Consider the following 25121-nt stretch of genomic DNA (forward strand, 5'->3'; position numbering starts at 1 on the left):
ATAGTGCTCCGAGGAACAGGCGCAGTGGAGATGTCTGAGCAGGGAAGCTGTCAGACATTCACTGCGCATGCGCCGAATACAGGCGCTCACAAGGAGGATCGCATTCAGGAGGAGATGGGCGGGCTGGAGGGACGCGCTGGGCGGCGGCAGTTTCTGAAGGTAGACGGAGCCTCTAGGTGCTAATGACGCCCCCATAGCACCTAGAGGCTCATTAGCATATTAATAAAAGTTCTTTTTTTAGCAAAACGGCTGCCCCAAAAGCAATTATATTAGGATGGTTGGGCAGAGCAGACACTAGCGGATCGCTAGTGTCTGACAGCTAAATATGTGACACCGAAGTGGTAGAAACCCTTTAAGTGCAGGGACTTCCTCCAAGTTGTTGGCCACATCTACGATTTCATTGTGAGCCTCTGTGAATTTTAGACTCTGTGGGCCAGATTTATCATTACACTTACATCTTACTCCACTTTTACATATGTCCAAAGTCACTTTTGGCCAAGTCAGATTTATTAATGGTCCTTTAATACGGTGATTTAATGTGGTTTGACAGTAGCAGTTTATCCTTCAGTAAGCGGCTTTACAAAAGTCGCACGTCTTTATGAAAAAGTCGCATGTTCTATTAAAAAGTCACATAAGATAAGCATGGTCCTGGAGTGAAATTGCGCAATTTTTTGCGACTTAAAAATTCTCACAATAGTAAATCTGTCTAGAGATTCATGTACATAAGAAAACACGCCCACTTTCATAAAACTGGTGAGCATAGCGCAGAGCCAAAAAAAGCAGTTTTAGCGATTGCGCAAAAATTTGCGACTATTTTCACTCCATTATTTTGACTTGAACCAAAGATAAATCTGGCCCTATATTCGCTGTGCGACTACCCAAGGAGGTAATTTCATGCTGTAATTCAGAAATCGCTGATCTGAAATCTTGTTGTATGGCCAGCTTTAAGTTATCTAGTGAATGTTTAATTTGTGGTTCCGAAACAGGGGCAGCAGGACCCAGCATGGAGGAGCATGAGCTGGCAGCAAGGGTGATTTGTTGTCTCCCTGTTGATTTATTTGCTGCTTCACTGTGACTTCTGGCAGCCTTGCTGTTTATAGAACCCCCTATCTGGGGTTTCTGGATTCATTCCTCCTGGTGAAAGGACAGGAGTAGAGTTGGATGGCGACTCTCCTAATTTGTTGCTCCTAGCTGATGATGAGGCCTGGGAGCTACTAGGGGATTTCTGCTCACCATGCGCCGCTGTTGGAGACATCGCAACACCATTTTGAGAAGGATCCACTGCCGGGAAAAACTGTCAGTTTCACAGGACTCTTCTTCCCTTTCCTCTTCGGCATCTTGGAGAAGGGTAAGCGCTAGGCTGAGTGAACTGAGCCGTAAGTACTGTAAGGCAGTGTGGTTTTAGGGCTGAGATGCTCCGGAGCTATTCACTTACACAGCCGCCGCCATGCGGCGCTAGCCACGCCCCCGTCACATCTCCTTTTTTAACCACTTTCCTAGATTTTGTGCCTGCTATTCATGTGCAAAAAGCCGAGACCCTTTCAGAAAATAAAGACCGTAGTGGGCTAACACAAATGTCCCAACTCCAATATTTGTCATCCATAGCTCATTCATAAGAACCAGAGTCCAAGCCAAACATTCATCTGAGATATATATATTTTTTTCATTGAACTCATTAATGATATCAAACAGTCAGGAGGACTTCTTACCTTCATGGCGGCAGTTATATTCTGTTCTGCAGCTGCTGGAAGTGAATTCTGGCCTGATATAACCTTTAAGTAGAAGAAAAATACAGTGTTATGAGCGTTTCTATTGCCGTGGCAAGGGCTGAAAACTGCGATAGAGGATTCAAAAATAGCATCTACCAGGAAAGGAATAAAACTATAGTAGATATTAATGAGTGCTACACATAAATTCAGACAGGACACAAACAGTCTGGCAGGTTTGTACTGAAGGTCAGACTCTATTTTAAGGCCCGCACACTGTGGCTCAGATCCCTTAGACTTTTTATATAGCAGTTGGTGGAAGATAAAGAACTGATCCCACTCTAGGCAGATTTGCAACAAAAGTGTCCGGCGTTAACATTACAGGTCTTTGGCCTCACTGCACGTTGTTTTGGTCTGCATCTGAGCCGCCATTTTGGCGGTTCGGATGCGAACCCATTCACTTCAATGGGGCTGCAAAAGATGGGGACAGCAATCCATGTGCTGTCCGCATCCGTTGCTCCGTTCCGTGGCCCCGCTAAAAAAATATAACATGTCCTATTCTTGTCTGCGCTTTGCGGACAATAATAGGCATTTATATTAAAGGCTGTCCGTGCTGTTCTGCAAATTGCGGACCACAAAACAAACCACGGCCGTGTGCATGAGGCTTTTGCCACATGTGGCTCAGTGGTTAGCACCGGGGTCCTAGGTTTAACTCTGTCTGGGCAACATCTGCATAGAGTTTGTATGTTATCCTTGAGTTTAACATTGCTTTGCTCCCACACACACCAAAGGAATCTAAAATGTGAGCCCCAGTCTTGATAAGAGAGTAGCAACAATTTCTTTGATACTTACCAAGTTCCCTACTTTGTTTTTTTTCTTTTTCCTACTTGATACCATTCCCCTCCCCCCCCCCACCACCACCACGGTATAAGCAGAACTAACTGGCGCAACATAAACAGTTGGCACAATAGTACAGATTTCAATGTACCCATAAAATATGTCTGAAAATGTTGGTTTAATACGTGAACTGAACATTTATGAATATTAGACAATGAAACAGCTGTATAGGATAACATTTTTGTTCAATAAAATGAGAGTAAACATAGAATGTGAGCCCCACTGGGGACAGAAAGTGATGGTGTCTGTAAAGCACTTCAGACTATGCCAGTGCTTTACAAGCAAGAGAAATAAATAATAAATGCTATGCTCGCATACAGCTATTGGTTTTAATATGTTGCTGGATGAAAATGACAGGGAGCACCACAGAAGGCTTTATTTTTCTGAATACAGAGGGAATGGGTTGGGTTGTCATTTGGGTCGTCCATACCAAAATGGCAGTATGTAGCTCTGAGGATAAACATTTTGCCATTTCACTCTTGGTAACAAGAGTACAAAGACTTTCACGTGAATTTTTATCAAAGTTTTCAGTGATGTCATTGTCTACATGCTATACAACTTGTAAGGTAGTAGTAAAATACTAAAAAGCACACAAAATGTGAATTCTCAGATTTCAGGATCATTGTCAACTTGGCTTACTGTAAGTCAAATACAAAAGCTAGAACATCAGAAAATGTAAACCGCACTTTGATAAATAGGAACCATCTGCACTGCAAATTCTGCTCTTAATCTCATTTCAGATAATTAGCTGAATGAGATGAAACCAATTCACAAATATAGTGAAAAAGAGGACTTTGCAATTGGAAAATAAAAATATAAAATCAGTCTCTATCATATTATATATATATATATATATATATATATATATATATAGTAACTTTGACATCCTGGCCTATAATAGACAATGATATCATAACCTGTGCAATTTAGCACTAGATTTAGCATTAAATAACACAGACTAGTTAAGAAATTGATATAAAGCAATATGTCTGTGAAGGTTCTCATTTATCCAGGTCATGGTATATACAGACGTGGACAAAATTGTTGGTACCCTTTGGTCAATGAAAGAAAAAGTCACAATGGTCACAGAAATAACTTTAATCTGACAAAAGTAATAATAAATTAAAATTCTATAAATGTTAACCAATGAAAGTCAGACATTGTTTTTCAACCATGCTTCAACAGAATTATGTAAAAAAATAAACTCATGAAACAGGCATGGACAAAAATGATGGTACCCCTAACTTAATATTTTGTTGCGCAACCTTTTGAGGCAATCACTGCAATCAAACGCTTCCTGTAACTGTCAATGAGACATCTGCACCTCTCAGCAGGTATTTTGGCCCACTCCTCATGAGCAAACTGCTCCAGTTGTGTCCGGTTTGAAGGGTGCCTTTTCCAGACTGCATGTTTCAGCTCCTTCCAAAGATGCTCAATAGGATTGAGGTCAGGGCTCATAGAAGGCCACTTTAGAATAGTCCAATTTTTTCCTCTTAGCCATTCTTGGGTGTTTTTAGCGGTGTGTTTTGGGTCATTGTCCTGTTGCAAGACCCATGACCTGCGACTGAGACCAAGCTTTCTGACACTGGCTAGTACATTTCTCTCTAGAATTCCTTGATAGTCTTGAGATTTCATTGTACCCTGCACAGATTCAAGACACCCTGTGCCAGACGCAGCAAAGCAGCCCCAGAACATAACAGAGCCTCCTCCATGTTTCACAGTAGGGACAGTGTTCTTTTCTTGATATGCTTCATTTTTTCGTCTGTGAACATACAGCTGATGTGCCTTGGCAAAAACTTCGATTTTTGTCTCATCTGTCCACAGGACATTCTCCCAGAAGCTTTGTGGCTTGTCAACATGTAGTTTGGCATATTCCAGTCTTGCTTTTTTATGATTCGTTTTCAACAATGGTGTCCTCCTTGGTCGTCTCCCATGTAGTCCACTTTGGCTCAAACAACGACGGATGGTGCGATCTGACACTGATGTTCCTTGAGCATGAAGTTCACCTTGAATCTCTTTAGAAGTCTTTCTAGGCTCTTTTGTTACCATTCGGATTATCCGTCTCTTAGATTTGTCATCAATTTTCCTCCTGCGGCCACGTCCAGGGAGGTTGGCTACAGTCCCATGGATCTTAAACTTATGAATAATATGTGCAACTGTACTCACAGGAACATCTAGTTGCTTGGAGATGGTCTTATAGCCTTTACCTTTAACATGCTTGTCTATAATTTTCTTTCTGATCTCTTGAGACAGCTCTTTCCTTTGCTTCCTCTGGTCCATGTCGAGTGTGGTACACACCATATCACCAAACAACACAGTGATTACCTGGAGCCATATATATAGGCCCAATGGCTGATTACAAGGTTGTAGACACCTGTGATGCTAATTAGTGGACACACCTTGAATTAACATGTCCCTTTGGTCACATTATGTTCTGTGTTTTCTAGGGGTACCATCATTTTTGTCCATGCCTGTTTCATGAGTTTATTTTTTTACATAATTCTGTTGAAGCATGGTTGAAAAACAATGTCTGACTTTCATTGGTTAACATTTATAGAATTTTAATTTATTATTACTTTTGTCAGATTAAAGTTATTTCTGTGACCATTGTGACTTTTTCTTTCATTGACCAAAGGGTACCAACAATTTTGTCCACGTCTGTATCTGTAAAGAATAAATTGCAACTGGACGTACTGTAGATTTCTTGAAAACGTTTCACTCGTTCTTCCAACGAGCTTTCTCAATTCTGAGTGATTGTACAAAAATTCTGGGAATAAATATGTAACTGAATCCACATCTGGTAATTATACCCAGCATGGGGTCAGAGGTGTTGATTCCATTATCCTAATTGGAGTCAGTAGGTGATAAAAACTTCCCAGAAAAAGGTGTCAAGACAGCATTGTATATGACAGACAATAGATGTCTAACCCCCCACCTCTATTTGAAGACAGTCAAGTACGTGTTTTGGATAAGGAGGTCGATTGGTACAAACGAGGCGTGAAGGAGGCCACTCACGTAAAAATGGAGAAGCCAAGCTTGAATAGAGGTGGGGGGTTAGACATCTATTGTCTGCCACATACAATGCTGTCTTGACACCTTTTTCTGGGAAGTCTTGATCACCTACTGACTCCAATTAGGATAATGGAATCAACACCTTTGACCCAATGCTGGGTATAATTACCAGATGTGGATTCAGTTACATATTTATTCCCAGAATTTTTGTACAATCACTCAGAATTGAGAAAGCTTGTTGGAAGAACGAGTGAAACGTTTTCAAGAAAGCTACAGTACGTCCAGTTCCCTTGATTTATTCTTTACAGATAGATATAAAGCAATGTTACACCGGCAGATGTGGTTCTTCATTGCAAAAACTGATAATGGATTCTACAAGAACAACTTACAAAAAAAAAGATTTACCATCCCGTGACTGCCAGGATGTAACAATGTTACACCCCATCAATTGTACAACCTCTCAATATATTGTGATTTGCAGTAGCAGACAAGATGTTGCAATAGCTTCACAGGGTTGGATTCACTTTCTCTATGAGGTGATATGGCTTAGTGAACGTGTGAAGATTGGTCATGCCAAGGGTGTCACAGCCAAGATCACCATGCAGCCCTCGCATTATCCAGCACAGTTGATCCAGATGAAAGCAAAAAATCTTCCTGAAGATGAAGCCAATCTGACTACAAATCTGGCAATCAGAATAACTCCCTGAATCATCCAGGCCCCCATTTTCACCATGACTGGAAAAGTTCCACTAGCCTCATTACAGAAAATAATCCTCTTCTATACTGTTGTAGAAACCTTCTTTCCACTAGATGCAGAGGGTGTCTCCTTGTTAAATCCACAGTCCTGAGTAAAAATAGATCATGGATGATATCTGTACTGACCGTGATATATTTATACATAGTTATTGGGTCACCACTGAGCCATTAAATACCCCTAAATCAATCAGTTCTGCTCTACCAGTCTTCTACCTCTATTCGTCTAGAAATCTAAGGAAATTAGAAATGGAAAAGTTATTTCAGGTCGTTGCATCTTACATTTTATAACCATTCTGTCAATATCTGTAATGTAGTGACAATTTTCTACAAATTGCAATGAAAAAAATAATAGTTATCATCATTCATAGTTACCAGTGTTAGAAAGCATAGAGACAAGAATAGGACAGATCAGGAAAAAAAAAACACTGAAGTGTGCATGGCCCCACAGGAATAGATAGGTCAGTGTGCACTGGCCCCACAGGAATAGATAGGTCAGTGTGCATGGCCCCACAGGAATAGATAGGTCAGTGTGCTATAGTATCAAGGAACGTGGGGTACGTGTGTACTTAACCTGGAAGCACTTAAGGGGGCATCACTGTGTGTACGTGTGGGGAAGCATTTAAGGGGTATCACTGTGTGTGTGGGGGCAGACCATGTAAGGGGGATCACTGTGTGGGAGGCACTTGAGAGGGCATCATGCTGTGTGAGGGCACTTGAGAGGGCATCATTCTGTGTGAGGGCACTTGAGGGGGAATCATTCTGTGTGAGGGCACTTGAGAGGGCATCATTCTGTGTGAGGGCACTTGAGGGGGAATCATTCTGTGTGAGGGCACTTGAGAGGGCATCATTCTGTGTGAGGGCACTTGAGGGGGAATCATTCTGTGTGAGGGCACTTGAGGGGGCATCATCCAGTTTGAGGGCAAAATTATGTGTAGGGGCACTCCAGGGGTAGTACTGTGTGGGGGCAGCACGGTGTTGGAGTCACTTCATAGGGCATTATACTGTGTGGGGGGGGGGGGGTGTCACTTAATGCTGCATCATACTGTGCAGGGTTAACTTAATGCGTCATCACTCTGTGAGGGGATACTATTACTGTGTGGTCACCAGAATGGGGATTAGGTAGGATTAGAGGCAGTGGTGTATCTTGGTTTTGTGCTGCCCTAGGCGAGACTAAACTCGGGCACCCCCCTAACGCGCGGACGCAAAAGGCAGGGGAGGTCGGGAGGAAGTCAGGAGGAGGAGGAAGTAAGTCTTTCAACTCCTTCACTATGTGGCGCCGGCGATGCCGCTCGCATAGTGAAGGATCGGATCGGACCGGACAAGGGTCAAAAAATATATTTAGCATATTGTGTAACTATCACTAAGCAAACACAGCATTTTGCCGCCCCATTGGCAAGTGCCGCCCTAGGCAAATGCCTTGTTTGCCTTGTGATAGATACACCCCTGATTAGAGGCTTATTGTGGAAAAAAAAAATTTTTTTAAATGCTGCAGCGCTACATACCACTGGTGTTGTCCCCCCTTATATTTTGTGTGGCTCGGACCTTCACCCTACAGCACACGCAGGCATGTGGACAAAAAGTACTTGAGTACCTCTGATCTAGATATTTCCTGGGTTATGTTCACTTTAAACAATTAGCAATGTTGTGACTTGTCAAAAACTCCTTGACAGTTAAATGGCGCCTTCTACCACTTCACAGCTCAGAAAGTGAAAATCCTAATGTGAAAACACACCAATCTGTCATGAGATGAAAAAGTGAATATGGGTATGTGAATTTCAGAGTCTACAAGGTTTAATGATGTATGAAAAATCCCTGGTGATTGCAGCACAAGCTCAACCAATGTCTAATGCAGTATGATGGATCAATGTGAAGCTGTGGCATGAATCAGGTCTAACTCTTATGACCTGAGAGAACCTAACCAGTATATTTTACAACAGTACGAATAGACATGTTTTAATGTTACGATCACTGTGGTATCGCATGCAAGGAGTAGACAGTGGTGTTTTATTCATCTCTCAATAAGACTAAGGCTACTTTCACACTAGCGTTCGGGCGGATCCGTTCTGAACGGATCCGCTCATAATAATGCAGATGGAGGCTCCGTTCAGAACGGATCCGTCTGCATTAAAATGGCAAAAAAAAAAGCTAAGTGTGAAAATAGCCTGGGATGGATCCATCCAGACTTTCAATGTAAAGTCAATGGGGGACGGATCCGCTTGAAGATTGAGCCACATTGTGGCATCTTCAAACGGATCCGTCCCCATTGACTTACATTGTAAGTCTGGACGGATCCGCACGCCTCCGCACGGCCAGGCGGACACCCGAACGCTGCAAGCAGATCCGCCAGACTGATGCAGTCTGAGCGGATCCGCTCCATTCAGACTGCATCAGGGCTGGACGGCTGCGTTCGGGTCCGCTCGTGAACCCCTTCAAACGGAGCTCACGAGCGGACACCCGAACGCTAGTGTGAAAGCAGCCTTACTGTTGCGGTATTATTTTAGCAATGAAAATATAGTGTACTCTCTGGAAGAGCAAATCAGTTCCTTTAAAGGATAAATGTCATATTTTAACTCAAAATTCTATTTTCACATATGTAGTTAATACTGAGGTGACAATCCATAATCACTAATTTTTTTCCTCACATACTCCATATTTAAGAAGATTTCGTCCATAGCAACCGTTATTCACCAGACTTCATTCTGCCTCTCCTCTCAAGATGGCCGCCAAGCCCTCACCCTTAGGCTAAGCCCGCCTTCCCTCACTACCCAGAATGCATTGTGATAATCTCGGGAATGAGCTGCCTGAGTTGTGCACACTTCATGCCCTCTTCCTCCTGAGAGCCCATACATTTTAGCAAGTGGGTGTTCAGCCTAGGCACATAAAAACAACGGTAAGCATTAACCCCGGCATCTAAACGGGTGCTACGACAGCAGAGCTGTCAGGGCACCCAGCAGAGGAGCAATCACAGCGGTCCCTGCCTTTGGACTCCGATCCCCTCAGTGAGTGTTTTGGAGATCGGGCTGTGCTGCTGTGTTTCTGTGCCCTGATCTCCCGTTCAGGATGGCTGAGCCAGAGAAAATGTTTATTTCAGACAGGGAGGCAGTCCATCCCCCCACCCCTCCTCTCCCCTGCAATTGAACAGGATGGCCGAGCAGTTCAGTAGATTGTCAGCTGTAACATACAGCTGTAAATCTACTGTAACTGCGGACTTCAGTGGATGACAGCCGTTTAACCCCTACCTTGCTGCGGTCCGTATGGACCGCTGTATGTAAAGGGTTAACAGTGAGGAAGCTCCCCCGTCCCCCTCCCCTCACCTCCCAGCGCTTTGCTTCTCTGCTGCGGCAGGCTCCGGACTCCACGTAAGAGAAGGAGCGAGCTCCCTCCTTCCCCCCTCTCATCAGAGGCGGCTTTGCTGGGGCAGTGTGTGTGATGGTTACCATGGCAACTGGACGCCATACTACTTTTAATATTAGATAAAGATAATGCAAGTTAACACAAAATGCTGTTGATAAATGATGATTTGATTTATTGAAGGAAAAATGCTGTTCAGCCAAACCTGGCCCTATGTGAAAAAGTAATTTCCCCCCCCCCCCCCCCCCCAGCTATTAAATGAAACCATTAATCAAATACAATTGACAGTTTGGTTCAAATTCACTAACATGATTACTGTCAGACCTATCGAATCTAAACATCACTTACTTACTTATTATACCTCGTAGCTCACATATCAGTACACTGCCGTATATACTCTTTATCTGTACACATGGCATATATTATGCCTCACACCTAACATATCAGTACACTGCTGTATATGCTACCAAAAGTGGGGGGGAAATAGCAGTGCGTCTTATGGGGCGAATGCTGCAGATTTTGCAGAATTTTCAATGATACACCCGCCGCGATGCCGCACGGCGGGTGTATCAGCTGTGAGGGAGGAGGGGCTGGGGGTCGCATCTGCTTTTATAATGACAGTGGGGCCCGTGCAGTGACTGTATTCTACTACACGGGCCCCGCTCACTGTATAATCGTATCTCTAATAGTTAATTGTTATGTATATACAGTAATCGCATAATCAGTGCCTGTATACTTACAAGCGCTCGGTAGGTAGCAGACTGGAGAGAGGAGGGAGGAGGCAGGCCGGGAGGACGGGCGCTGGCAGCGTGAGTCACTACGTCACGCGCCTTCGCCGCCCACTTTATGAATGAAGCAGGCGGCGTGGGCGCATGACGTAGTGACTCACATCTGCATCTGCCAGCAACCGTCCTCCCGGCCTGCCTCCTCCCTCCTACCTACCGAGCGCTTGAAAGTATACAGGCGCTGATTATGCGATTACGGTATATACATAACAATTAACTTTTAGAGATCTGATTATACAGTGAGCAGGGCTCGTGTAGTAGAATACAGTCACTGCACGGGCCCCGCTGTCATTATAAAAGCAGATGCGACCCCCACCCCCTGTATTGAGGGTCATTCACTACAGGGACACTTATGGAGGGGATCTGTGGATGACACATAGCATAAGATGCTATATATGTGTCATCCACAGATCCCCCCCCCACCTAACAGTGTCATCCACAGATCCCCCCCATAACTGTCATACACAGATCCCCCCCATAACTGTCATACACAGATCCCCATAACAGTGCCATCCAGAGACCCCAATAAGAGCCACCCACAGATCCCCCCATAAGTGTCACCCACAGATCCCCCCATAAGTGTCACCCACAGATCCCCCCATAAGTGTCACCCACAGATCCCCCATAAGTGTCACCCACAGATCCCCCCATAAGTGTCACCCACAGATCCCCCCATAAGTGTCACCCACAGATCCCCCATAACAGCGCGTCACCCACAGATCCCCCATAACAGTGCGCCATCCACAGACCACAATTAGTTCAAAACCCACCAAAAGCACACCTTTTGGTTCAAATTCTTTTTTTTCTGATTTTCCTCCTCAAAAACCGGTGCGTCTTATAGGGCGAAAAATACGGGTATATAGCTGTACACACTGCATCTATTACAACTAACATATCAGTACACTGCTGTATATACTATATATCTGTACACACTGCATCTATTATACCTCACATATCAGTACACTGATGTATATACACTATATAGCTGTACACACTGCATCTACATCACATATCAGTACACTGATGTATATACTATATATCAGTACACACTGCATCTATTATACCTTGTACCTGACATATCAGTACACTGCCGTATATACTACATATCTGTACACATTTTATCTATTATACCTCACATAACTGTACACTGCTGTATATACTATATATCTGTACACACTGCATCTATTATACCTCACATATTAGTACACTGCTGTATATACTATATATCTGTACACACTGCATCTATTATACCTCACATATTAGTACACTGCTGTATATACTTTATATCTGTACACACTATCTATTATACCTCACATATCAGTACACTGCTGTATATACTATATATCTGTACACACTGCATCTATTATACCTCACATATTAGTACACTGCTGTATATACTATATATCTGTACACACTGCATCTATTATACCTCACATATCAGTACACTGCTGTATATAATATATATATGTACACACTGTATCTATCAGTACACTGCTGTATATACTATATAGCTGTACACACTATCTACTATACCTCACATATCAGTACACTGCTGTATATACTATATAGCTGTACACACTGCATCTACTATACCTCACATATCAGTACACTGCTGTATATACTATATAGCTGTACATGTACACACTGCATCTACTATACCTCACATATCAGTACACTGCCGTATATACTACATATCTGTACACACTGCATCTATTATACCCCGTACCTCACATATCAGTACACTGCTGTATATACTATATATCTTAACACACTGCATCTATTATACTGTATAATAGATGCTGTGTGGTCTGCCTCTATTGGAGGTACACCACTGCCTCTGGGACTCCACTGAACTACAGTGACAGCTATTATCCACCAATAGAGAAACCTTGAAACTGTGGGTAGATGAAAGTCCCAGAAGTGGGCGGCCTAGCAAAATTTTACGAAGAGCGCATCAACGACTCATCAAGGAACTCATGACAAAAAACAGATGAACAGCTAAAGAACTGCAGGCCTCCATGCCTCAGGTAAAGTCAGTGTACAAAATTCCACAGTATGAAAGACATTGGACAAAAATGCTGACCAAAAAGAACACGCAATTGCAATAAAAACTACAGTAAATGAACCTCAAGACTTTTCATATAATAATCTGTGGATGGAAGAGTCAAGGTTGGAACTTTTTGGAAGACATGGGTCCCAGTTACATGTGGTATAAAGCTAACACTACATTGTATCATGGTAACAGTCAAATGGGTGAGTCAGTGTGATGGTCTTGGGGATGCTTTACTTCTACAGGACCTGCATGGCACAAGTAGTACATCACTGCTGAAGCTACATATTGGCTGCAGCGGAACAAGTTAACATAACATACATGTAAACAGATGTAGAGTTTTAGGGAGCAGGTAAGTATGAATCTTCTATTTATGAAGGCAGGCTGCGGGCCTTGGATAAAAAGTTATCATTCCCGGAGAAGCCCACCTGCTACGTCTGTACTTTTTCCACACATTGCAGATTCTGTCCTGAAAGAATCTGCAGCAATTCAACTGGTAACGCTTGTGAATGTGTTTTTAACATAGCTATGTAAATTTATTCCAAAAGGTTCCAAACCCTGAACTATCCAAGAAATGGAAAAGAGGAAAAAATGTGGAATAAGAATACATTTGACCCCTGGAACTGATTACCAGTTTATAGCCTTTTAAAAAGGGTATCATATATCCATATATGTACATCTTTTTGCTTAATCCTCCAATCCAATATCTGTGTCAAATGTAAACATTAACCATATAAATAATTTCCCAATAATCAGAGGTCATGAGGAAGAATTTACAACGTAAGCATACAACCCTAAAATGAATAAATGAGCGGCATCCAGAACTCAACAGCGCACCCATCATACTCTTGGTTGTATCTGTTCACCTTCAAATTTAGGAGTTGGAGGTATGTTCTAACATACATTTTTTATAGCAAGTCAAATACTTTGACCCAAAATTAATTCATTTCTCTACACCTCCACCAAACATGGAGCAGATCTACACCAGCATCTCATCCAACAAAGATTAGAGCTAGTTATGTTTTAAAGCTCTTTAGCGGGTCAGACATTGACACAATAGCTAACCATTTTTTCCTTTTTCTGGAGGAGGGTTCATTTGCATACTTTTTCCCAGGAAGTATTGCCTGTAAGACTCCCTAAGCCTCCTTGGTGGCCTTCACAGGAGACACAGTATTCCCTACAGCGATGTCCGCCACAAAAAAAAAAAACAGCCGCACTGTGCAGTTATAATTTGCAACATGTCATTATTCATGCAAGATCCGCTTTAAAAGCCACTGAATGTCAATTAAGCTAATGTAAGAGTGAATCTGCATGCAAGTCCTTGTTTAAAATATAGATTTCTGTGAAAATCCATGGCAGATCTGCCTATTGCAAATCCTGACAGTGTGGACATACTCTTTAACCCCTTAAGGACTTGGCTATTTTTTGCAAATCTGACCAGTGTCACTTTAAGTGCTGATAGCTTTAAAACGCTTTGACTTATCCAGGCCATTCTGAGATAGTTTTTTCGTCACATATTGTACTTCATTACACTGGTAAAATGAAGTCAAAAAAATTAATTTTTATTAATAAAAAAATACCAAATTTACCAAAAATTTGTAAAAAAATTGCAAATTTCCAAGTTTCTATTTCTCTACTTCTATAATACATAGTAATACCTCCAAAAATAGTTATTACTTTACATTCCCCATATGTCTACTTCATGTTTGGATCATTTTGGGAATGATATTTTTTTTGGGGGGATGTTACAAGGCTTAGAAGTTTAGAAGCAAATCTTGAAATTTTTTAGAAATTTTCAAAAACCCAATTTTTAGGGACCAGTTCAGGTCTGAAGTCACTTTGCGAGGCTTATATAATAGAAACCACCCAAAAATGACCCCATTCTATAAACTACACCCCTCAAGGTATTCAAAACTGATTTTACAAACTTTGTTAACCCTTTAGGTGTTCCACAAGAATTAATGGAAAATACAATTTCAAAATTTCACTTTTCTGGCAGATTTTCCATTTTAATAATTTTTTTCCAGTTACAAAGCAAGGGTTAACAGCCAAACAAAAGTCAATATTTATGGCCCTGATTCTGTAGTTTACAGAAACACCCCATATGTGGTCGTAAACAGCTCTACGGGCACACGGCAGGGCACAGAAGGAAAGGAATGCCATACGGTTTTTGGAAGGCAGATTTTGCTGGACTGTTTTTTTTGACACCATGTCCCATTTGAAGCCCCCCTGATGCACCCCTAGAGTAGAAACTCCAAAAAAGTGGCCTCATTCTGGAGACTATGGGATAGGGTGGCAGTATTGTTGGTACTAGTTTAGGGTACATATGATTTTTGGTTGCTCTATATTACACTTTTTGTTAGGCAAGATAACAAGAAATAGCTGTTTTGGCACTGTTTTTATTTTTTGTTATTTACAACATTTATCTAACAGGTTAGATCATGTGATATTTTTATAGACCAGGTTGTCACGGATGCGGCGATACCTAATATGTATACTTTTTTTTTATGTAAGTTTTACACAATGATTTCATTTTTGAAGCAAAAAAAAATCATAGTTTTAGTGTTTCCATAGTCGGAGAGTCGTCATTTTTTCAGTTTTTGGCGATTACCTTGCGTAGTGTATGATTTTTTTTCCAGGAAGAGATGACGGTTTTATTGGCACTATTTTGGGGTGCGTGTGACTTTTTGATCGCTTGCTATTACACTTTTTGTGATGTAAGGTGACAAAAAATGGTTTATTTAGTACAGTTTTTATTTTTTATTTTTTACGGTGTTTATCTGAGGGGTTAGGTCATGTGATATTTTTATAGAGCCGGTCGATACGAACGTGGCGATACGAAATATGTATCCTTTTTTTTTATTTATGTAAGTTTTACACAATAACAGCTTTTTTCAAACAAAAAAAATGATGTTTTAGTGTCTCCATATTCTGAGCCATTTTAAACTTTTTGGGCGATTGTCTTAGGTAGGGGCTCATTTTTTGCGGGATGAGGTGATGGTGGGCAAACGCCTTTTTGATCGCTTGCTGTTGTACTTTTTGTGATGTAAGGTGACAAAAAAATAGTTTATTTTGCACAGTTTTTATTTTTTATGGTGTTCATCTGAGGGGTTAGGTCATATGATATGTATACTTTTTTTTCACCAATTATTTATAACTTTATTTGGGGAAAATTACGTTTTTGTTTATTTTTACTTGAAACTTTTAAAAAAAAATTTGGGGGGGGGGGGGGAAACTTTATTTTTTTGTCCTACTTTGGGACTTGAACTTTTGGGGGTATATTCCTTTCCAATGCATTCCAATACTTCTGTATTAGAATGCATTGGCTGTATGAGTAATACTGTGTGTATTACTCATACAGCTTCCGGGGCCTGTGAAATCCAGGGAGCTGGATCTCACAGGCTCTTCACCAGAAGGCAGCGCGATGCCTTCCTTAGGCAGCGCGATGCCTTCCTTAGGCATCGGGTCCCCCCCACAGCCCCATGGGAACCCGATGGCACATCCGACCACCGCCGACGCAACATTGAATTGCCGCAAACCGTAGGTCTGAATTGACCTACGGATTGCGGTGATCGCCAACATGGGGGGGGGGGGGTAACGGGACCCCCCCGCGCATTTAGCCTAGGTGCCTGCTCAATGATCTGAGCAGGCACCAGGTTCCGGTCACCGCACGCCGGGCGACGGTGATTGGAACTATACATGACGTATCGGTACGTCATGGGTCCCTAAGGTTTAAAAATGACTGAGGATACTATAATACACAATTTTTTTCATTAAACTGTCATTTGACATTGGGCTTAGAGAACAGCAAATTTCTTCATACAGTATTTCTTTCGTGGCCAATTCTTGAATTTTTTTTATTTGATTTGTGGCTGAATCGAAGGTCTCCTAGGATTTAGATTTATTTATTCATTCTCACCTTTTAATTTAAATTTATATATTTTTTTATATTTTTTTACAGCTTTTTCGTTCTCCCACCCCTTTTTAAGCTCTTTAACCAGCTCAGCTCCCCTAGCTTAAACCCCTTTAATGACCAGACCACTTTTTACAATTCTGCACTAGACTACTTTCCACGGTTTATTGCTCGGTCATACAACTTACCACCCAAATGAATTTTACCTCCTTTTCTTCTCACTAATAGAGCTTTCATTTGGTGGTATTTCATTGCTGCTGACATTTGAACTTTTTTTATATCAAAATTGACCGAAATATTTGCAAAAAAGTGTCATTTTTCACTTTCTGTTGTAAAATTTTTCAATTACAACTAAATTTCTATATAAATTTTTCTCTAAATTTATTGTTCTACATGTCTTTGATAAAAAAAATAAAAAATCAATAAGTGTATAATTATTGGTTTGGGTAAAAGTTATAGCGTTTACAAACTATGGTGCAAAAACGTGAATTTACGCACTTTGACTTTCTGAGCACCTGTCATGTTTCCTGAGGTTCTACAATGCCCAGACAGTAGAAACACCCCACAAATGACCCCATTTCGGAAAGTAGACACCCTAAGGTATTCGCTGATGGGCATAGTGAGTTCATGGAACTTTTATATATTTTGTCATTTTTAGCGGAAAATTAAACTTGTGACAAAAAATAAAATTTTACATGAACTCACCATACCCCTAACGGAATACCTTGGGGTGTCTTTTTTCCAAACTGGGGTCACCTGTAGGGTATTTATACTGCCCTGGCATTTTAGGGGACCTAAAGCGTGAGAAGTAGTTTGGAATCCAAATGCGTAAAAAATGCCCTGTGAAATCCTAAAGGTGCCCTTTAGAATTTGGGCCCCTTTGTGCACCTAGTCTTCAAAAAAGTGTCACACATGTGGTATCGCCGTACTCAGAAGAAGTAGGGCAATGTGTTTTGGGGTGTATTTTTACATATACCCATGCTGGGTGAGATAAATATCTCTCTAAAAGACAACTTTTCCCATTTTTTTTATACAAAGTTGTCATTTTACAGAGATATTTCTCTCACCCAGCATGGGTGTATGTAAAAATACACCCCAAAACACATTGCCCTACTTCTTCTGAGTACGGCGATACCACATGTGTGACACTTTTTTGCAGCCTGTGAGGGGTATGGTGAGTTCATGTGAGATTTTATTTTTTGTCACAAGTTAATGGAATATGAGACTTTGTAAGAAAAAAATTAAAATTAAAATTTCCGCTAACTTGTGCCCAAAAAAAATATAATCTTCTATGAACTCGCCATGCCCCTCAAACGTGATCTTTATAGCGCCGCAGCGATTTTACAGTGCTTTTGCAGTGATCAGAAAAAAAAAATATTCTGTCACTGCGGTGGGGCGGACTGAACGCAAGTGTGCGCACAAGATCAGGCCTGATCGGGCGAACACTGCGTTTTTTGTAGAGCCTATAGAACATGTCCTATTCTTGTCCGCAATTGCGGACAAGAAAAGGCATTTTCTATATAGTTCTGGCAATGTGCGGATCCGCAAAATGCGGAAAGCACATTGCCGGTGTCCGTCTTTTGCAGATCTGCGGTGTCCGTGTTCCGCAAAACACATACGGACGTCTGAATGGAGCCTTACAGGGGGGTGATCAATAATAGGGGGGTGATCAGGGGTTAATAAGGGGTTAATAAGTGACGGGGGGGGGGGGGGTGTAGTGTGGTGCTACTTATTACAGAGCTGCCTGTGTCCTCTGGTGGTTGATCCAAGCAAAGGGGACCACCAGAGGACCAGGTAGCAGGTATATCAGACGCTGTTAACAAAACAGCGTCTGATATAACTTTCAAGGGTTAAAAAAAAAATCGCATCTACAGCCTGCCAGCTGTAGATTGCCTGCCAGCCAACCCCGCTGGCAGGCTGTAGATTGACTCGTTTACCTTCGGATCACGTGAGCGCGCGTTCACAGGAAATCTGGCGTCTCGCGAGATGACGCGCCAGCGCGTCAAAGAGGAATAACCCGGCCGCTCGCAGGATGCAATCCTGCATTAGGTGGTCGGGTAGCAGTTAAAGCAATAACAAAAGCAAATAATGTCATAGTGACAAAGACATATATAGCTATGGGTAAATGCATGGTTGGCGGTGTAACAAACAGAATGTTTAAAAACAAACTGCGCTGTCATAAGAATTATCCCTTATTGGGTAAGAAAAAAAACATTGGCTCGTTGGGGCCAAGCGTCCAAAATTATAAATTAACAGGAGCAGCTCCCTGCCCTTGTTAATACACATATACGTTAATGACATAAGAACAGTAGCTTGTTCTGCACAGGCGTCCTTAAAGGGGTAAATGCCTGCCCGTATTTATGCACACCCGTACAGAACATTAGGAGCACTGCCAGAGCCCTGCAAACTGACCTCTGAGAGGATACTGATTTGCATGTTTCTGACCAAACTGTGGGTGGAATGAGGGCCTGAAGTCTTGTAGTGGGACCTACAGTCATGTGAAAAAATTAGGACACCCTTTGAAAGCATGTGGTTTTTTGTAACATTTTTAATAAAAGGTTATTTCATCTCCGTTTCAACAATACAGAGAGATTAAAGTAATCCAACTAAACAAAGAAAACTGAAGAAAAGTCTTTTCAAGATCTTCTGTAAATGTCATTCTACAAAAATGCCTATTCTAACTGAGGAAAAAGATAGGACACCCTCACATGTATTCCCTCTTAAATTGGCTCAGATCTCACACAGGTATATCACACCAGGTGCACATAATTAGTAGATCGTTACTCTGCATGTTGAATGAGGCTTGCCCTATTTAAACCTCAGACATTTAGTTTGGTGTGCTCCTGACTGTTGAAGTGAGAGTGAGCACCATGGTGAGAGCAAAAGAGCTGTCAGAGGACTTCAGAAAAAAGATTGTAGCAGCCTATGAGTCTGGGAAGGGATTTAAAAAGATCTCAAAAGATTTTGAAATCAGCCATTCCACTGTCCGGAAGATAGTCTACAAGTGGAGGGCTTTCAAAACAACTACCAACATGCCCAGGACTGGTCGCCCCAGCAAGTTCACCCCAAGAGCAGACCGCAAGATGCTAAAAAAGGTCTCCAAAAACCCTAAAGTGTCATCTCGAGAACTACAGCAGGCTCTGGCTACTGTTGATGTAGAAGTACATGCCTCTACAATCAGAAAGAGACTGTACAAGTTTAACTTGCATGGGAGGTGTGCAAGGAGGAAACCTTTGCTTTCCAAGAGAAACATCGAGGCCAGACTGACATTTGCCAGAGATAAAGTTGACAAAGACCAGGACTTCTGGAATAATGTTCTTTGGACAGATGAGTCCAAAATTGAATTATTTGGACACAACAGCAGAGGACATGTTTGGCGTAAACCAAACACAGCATTCCAAGAAAAGAACCTCATACCAACTGTGAAGCATGGAGGTGGAAGTGTCATGGTTTGGGGCTGCTTTGCTGCAGCAGGACCTGGTCAGCTCACCATCATAGAATCCACGAATTCTACTGTGTATCAGAAGGTGCTTGAAGAACATGTGAGACCATCAGTTAGAAAATTAAAGCTGAAGCGGAACTGGACCATGCAACATGACAATGACCCAAAACATACTAGTAAATCAACCAAAGATTGGCTGAAAAAGAAGAAATGGAGAGTCCTGGAATGGCCAAGTCAAAGTCCAGATTTGAATCCCATTGAGATGCTGTGGGGTGACTTGAAAAGGGCTGTACGTGCAAGAAACCCCTCAAACATCTCACAGCTGAAAAAGTTCTGCATTGAGGAGTGGGGTAAAATTTCCTCAGACCGATGTCGAAGACTGGTAGATGGCTACAAGAACCGTCTCACTGCAGTTATTTCAGCCAAAGGAGGTAACACTCGCAATTAGGGGCAAGGGTGTCCTATCTTTTTCCTCAGTTAGAATAGGCATTTTTGTAGAATGACATTTACAGAAGATCTTGAAAAGACTTTTCTTCAGTTTTCTTTGTTTAGTCGGATTACTTTAATCTCTCTGTATTGTTGAAACGGAGATGAAATAACCTTTTATTAAAAATGTTACAAAAAACCACATGCTTTCAAAGGGTGTCCTAATTTTTTCACATGACTGTATGTTCACAGTCAGAGACTGTGCAGTTCGATTGGCATTCACCAGACAACAGAATTGGCAGGTCCATCACTAGTATTTCATTCTCTTCATAGATGAAAAAGTTCACACTGGGCAGTTTTGACAGATGTGAGAGTCTGGAAACACCCTGGTGAACGTTAAGATGCTTTCACTCTAAAGAACTGTGAATATGCAGAATATTCTACCTCAGGACATGGTCACAGCAGGAACAGTGGGCAGTTTTCAAAAGAGCTTGGATGAATTCTATAAATAGTAGTAATAGTAAATGACATTAATGATTATGAAAGTCTAGAAATCTGTGTCTCATTCCCCTTTTTCTAAAAATCACGCCTCTACCTATCGTTTGGTTGAACTTGATGGATTTATGTCTTTTTTCAACTATTTAACATCATTCAGCATGTAAGGGTTGTAGTTGGGTTAGTGTGGTCTGGGGAGGCATATCCTTTGAGAGTCGCACAAACCTCCAAGTGATAGCCAAAGGTACACTGACTGCTGCTAGGTACTGGAATAAAATCCTCACAGCCACTGTCAGAACTTACTCTGGTGCAGTGGGCCCTGGTTTGCCTAGCCAATGCCCAGTCTCATGTGGCTATAGTATGTACACAGTTCCTGACAAAGGAATTGGTGCCAATGACTGGACTTACCATTCCCCAGACCCGAATTCAATCGAGAACCTCTGGGACATTGTGCATCCAAGCATCCAACACCACCAAGTACCACCACAAATTGTCCAGGAGCTCATTGATGCCCTGATCTAAGTATGGGAGGAGACCAGGACACCATCTGCCATCTTATAAACAGCATACCTAGATTTCGTTGGGTCGCATATGAGTTGCAGTAATTAAAGTTGTTTACTTTGATTTTTAGGGTGAATACAGCCCTCAATTGGTTGATGATTTTGGTTTTCACTATTGATACGTCATTTTGTTCTCAAATAATTACAACATCAGTAAAGATGTGTTAAAGTGTTCCCTCAATTTCCTTGAGCTTTTTACTGTATTTCAGCCTGATTGAGACCAAAAGGACACCCTTTTGGACACCCTTTTGACATAAGCACCAAGAGTCTGCCTGCCACATAATGCAGACTTTCCAAATGTAGTGAGCATGATGAATCCTAAGATATTAAGCAAATAACGTCCAAAATCGAGAAGCAGATAAAGCTCTGTGTTTCAACTCAACAAGAAATCAATTAAAAAATACTAAAATAATTGATGCAATGTACCAAGTGTCACCTATGAGCACACTGTTAGACTGGGGTGCCTTGGACCTTAGTTCTGGGGGCCCAATATATTATTTTTTCACATAGTGGCAGGCAGCAGCAAGATCCTAAAAGTGATTCATTGTGGAGGGTCTCTTCAGTGACTTTAAAAAGGCAGGTTCCTAATGAAAGAGGATACTGGCTAGCCTACCTCCATACCTAGAAGTCATCTCAACCACTTGATGCTACATGTGCTCCAACAGTCACATCCACCGGAGAGGAGAGCGCTTTTTCCTATAACATTCAAGCACGAGGACCACTGCTGGATTGCAGGGTTGTCATAACCATGGAAACGAGCAGTGTATAATGTGATGGAAAAATGCATCTAGCCAGCAAAGGAAGCAATATTGACTATCATAAGACATTAGTAAGTGCCTTGTATTAACTTTACATGATAAATGCAATTTGCCGAAGCGAGACAACCCCCTGTGCCATATGCTATTTGTAGGGATGAGTAATGCGAGTTTCAGATTGCTTTGCTCAAAATTTTGTTTTAATGCTGTAAGGAGATTAGTCTCCGTACAGCATTAAAATCTATGGGCTCCAGTGAGGCAACTTCGTTATCTCTTCGGTGAATAACTTTGGGATTAGATTTTTCAACTTGGTTTCAAAGTCTGCTTCCAGTTGGTCCCGAAGCCGACTTTGGATACCTGTTTTAAAATGGTTTTCATGATTAATAATCAAATGCTGAAGTTCTGAACCGAAGTCTCGCGATAACTCATTTCGCCTTGCGGGACCCCATACATTTTAAAGGGAGTCTGTCACCAGATTGTGAGCTTATAGACCGCTTACATAGCGCTCTAGCATAGCAGTCTATGATTCTAATGGTACCTTTGATGTTTGCTTCTGAAGTTCCCCCCCAAGGCAAAAACTGACTTTTATTCATATGTAAATTAGGGCTCGCAAGTGCCCAGGGAGGGGTTCACCTCGTTGGAGCCCAGGCTGTTCTGCCTCTTTTCGTCATATCCCCGCCCCAGCCTCTTCCTCTGCCCGCCCCGCTCTTCCTTTGCATCCTCCTTCTCTGCAGCCGGATCCCGCGCCTGCGCTATCCATTGCTTGGCCGGGGCATGCGCACTGCGATGCCCATTGTGGGCACGGCATCGCAGTAGCTACTACGCATGCGCCGGCCAACGGCAAGAAACAGCGGCGAGGAGGCGGACCAGAAACACCCACAATGGGCATCGCGGTACGCATGCCCCGGCCAAGCAATGGATAGCGCAGGCGCGGGATCCGGCTGCAGAGAAGGAGGACGCAAAGGAAGAGCGGGGCGGGCAGAGGAAGAGGCTGGGGCGGGGATATGACGAAAAGAGGCAGAACAGCCTGGGCTCCAACGAGGTGAACCCCTCCCTGGGCACTTGCGAGCCCTAATTTACATATGAATCAAAGTCCGTTTTTGCCTTGGGGGAACTTCAGAAGCAAACATCAAAGGTACCATTAGAATCATAGACTGCTATGCTACAGCGCTATGTAAGCGGTCTATTAGGTCACAATCTGGTGACAGACTCCCTTTAACGCTGTACGGAGACGGATCTATTCCTAGCTACATGTAAAGGATGTGGCGGACTAGGGATCTAATTTGCTCAGAGGTCCACCAGGAAATGTACCTGTTCCCCTATGGGCCAGTCCGAGCCTGTAAGAGCAGGTCTAGATTGGCAACATATTTTTTTTCTGGCTTAAAATTAATGTCAGAATGATGTCTGCCATGCCCCTGCCAGTTAACCCCACCGCTTTTCTCACCACTTTACAAAAGTGACTCTAGGTCAGAAAAGTCTCAAATCGGGCCTAAGAGTGTGGTGGCCACATGTAGCCAAACCACACCGACCCATGGCAGCCGACAGCAGCAAAATTGTGAGCCACGTAAAGTGAGAAGTGCCATCTGGCACATCCTTGTTCACATGTCAGTGTCTGTAAGCCAAAACAAAGTGTGGATCAAAAACACAGAAAAGGTATAAATCTTTCAATTATACCTTATCTCTGTGTAGGCACCACACCTGATTTGGGCTCACAATTACTGCTGGAATGCAGAGGCTAGAAGAACAAAAAATAGACACAGCATCGTTCCCTAGAGTAATAATGTCAAGTACATGGGTACAGTAATTCCCCAAAGACCGACATGCAGTGTTCTCACTTGCAGTCACATTGTGAGGCAAAGCAACTTATAAGAAGATCACGGCCTGGGTAGAAGTGGGCTGCAACCAGAGGATAAACCACTGGAGGGGTTCCCTCAAGCTGATATCAGGAATGTTGAAGAAGATCAAGATCCAGAAGTGGTGCACTGGTGGAGAAGGACGATGGAAATCACTAATGTGTGAATTTATCATTACAATGCAAATGTACTGTCATTTGCAAACCTGTCCATAAAGGTGTCTCAAATAACATAAAATCTGCCGTTTTCTGCAGCACGGTGTACACAGATAAGCCGTTCAGCATCAGTATTTAACAGAATTATGATAAGGTATTTGAAACCGTACTACATACTTTATAATGTCACGGTGCACCGGTAGCCCATATATTAGACGTTAGACAGATCAGCACTGCAGACCAGTAATCCTGTTCACAAGTTCCACAGGCATGTGAGGCATTAAAAGTCATGATGTGGTAATGGGAGCGCTGCACTGGTTAAACAGAATTTCAAGAGGAAAATTATCTTTGTTAATAGAGATAATAAACCATGCCTAGTAACCGTGCACATAAGTGTTGCAACTGTTCATCTTTTGATTACATTTATTTATATTGATAATAAAGCATGGAGAAGAACCTCATTTATCATAAGGCTCATATGGCTTGAATTTACAGACTTCATTTCAATGAGATCAGCGGCATAATTACATTTTCTCCAGCAGCAACTACTAAAAGCTGCATAATTAGGTTTAGATATGGAGCAGCCGAAGGTCAAGCCCTTTTTATACTATGCAAGTTACAAGGTATACAGGAGCAACATTTAGGCCACATGCACAGGGTGGCAGGCGAACGCACATCAGATCCACACGAATTTCCCTGTGCGTTTCTTCAGCATATCCGCACCGAAATCAGCAATGTCTAAGTGCAGATTAGATGCGGTTTTGATGCAGATCTCGCGCTTCCCTTGAAAAGGGTGAAATCCACAGCTAAAACCGCAAACATAATTGACAAGCTATTTATTTTGAAATACGCGTGGCAGGACAATTTCCGCCTGAAAAAAATCTGCAAAGTGTACATGAGATTTGTGCAATCTCATACATTTTGCTGGTACTGCACTGGAATCCGAGCACTGGAAAAACTGCACA

At 42.2% G+C, this 25121-nt stretch overlaps 1 protein-coding gene across 3 annotated transcripts in view; it reads right to left on the bottom strand.

Moving 5' to 3' along the window:
- COG5 (component of oligomeric golgi complex 5) overlaps positions 1 to 25121 on the bottom strand; it is a 412214-nt gene that overhangs the window by 41177 nt on the left and 345916 nt on the right. For all 3 annotated transcript variants that reach the window (XM_044280195.1, XM_044280194.1, XM_044280193.1), the window contains one exon: positions 1710 to 1772. In XM_044280195.1, coding sequence (XP_044136130.1) covers positions 1710 to 1772 — 63 coding nt within the window. The remainder of the gene's footprint in view (positions 1 to 1709; positions 1773 to 25121) is intronic.

The sequence above is a fragment of the Bufo gargarizans genome, chromosome 2, assembly GCF_014858855.1.
Source record: "Bufo gargarizans isolate SCDJY-AF-19 chromosome 2, ASM1485885v1, whole genome shotgun sequence".
Lineage (NCBI taxonomy): Eukaryota > Metazoa > Chordata > Amphibia > Anura > Bufonidae > Bufo > Bufo gargarizans.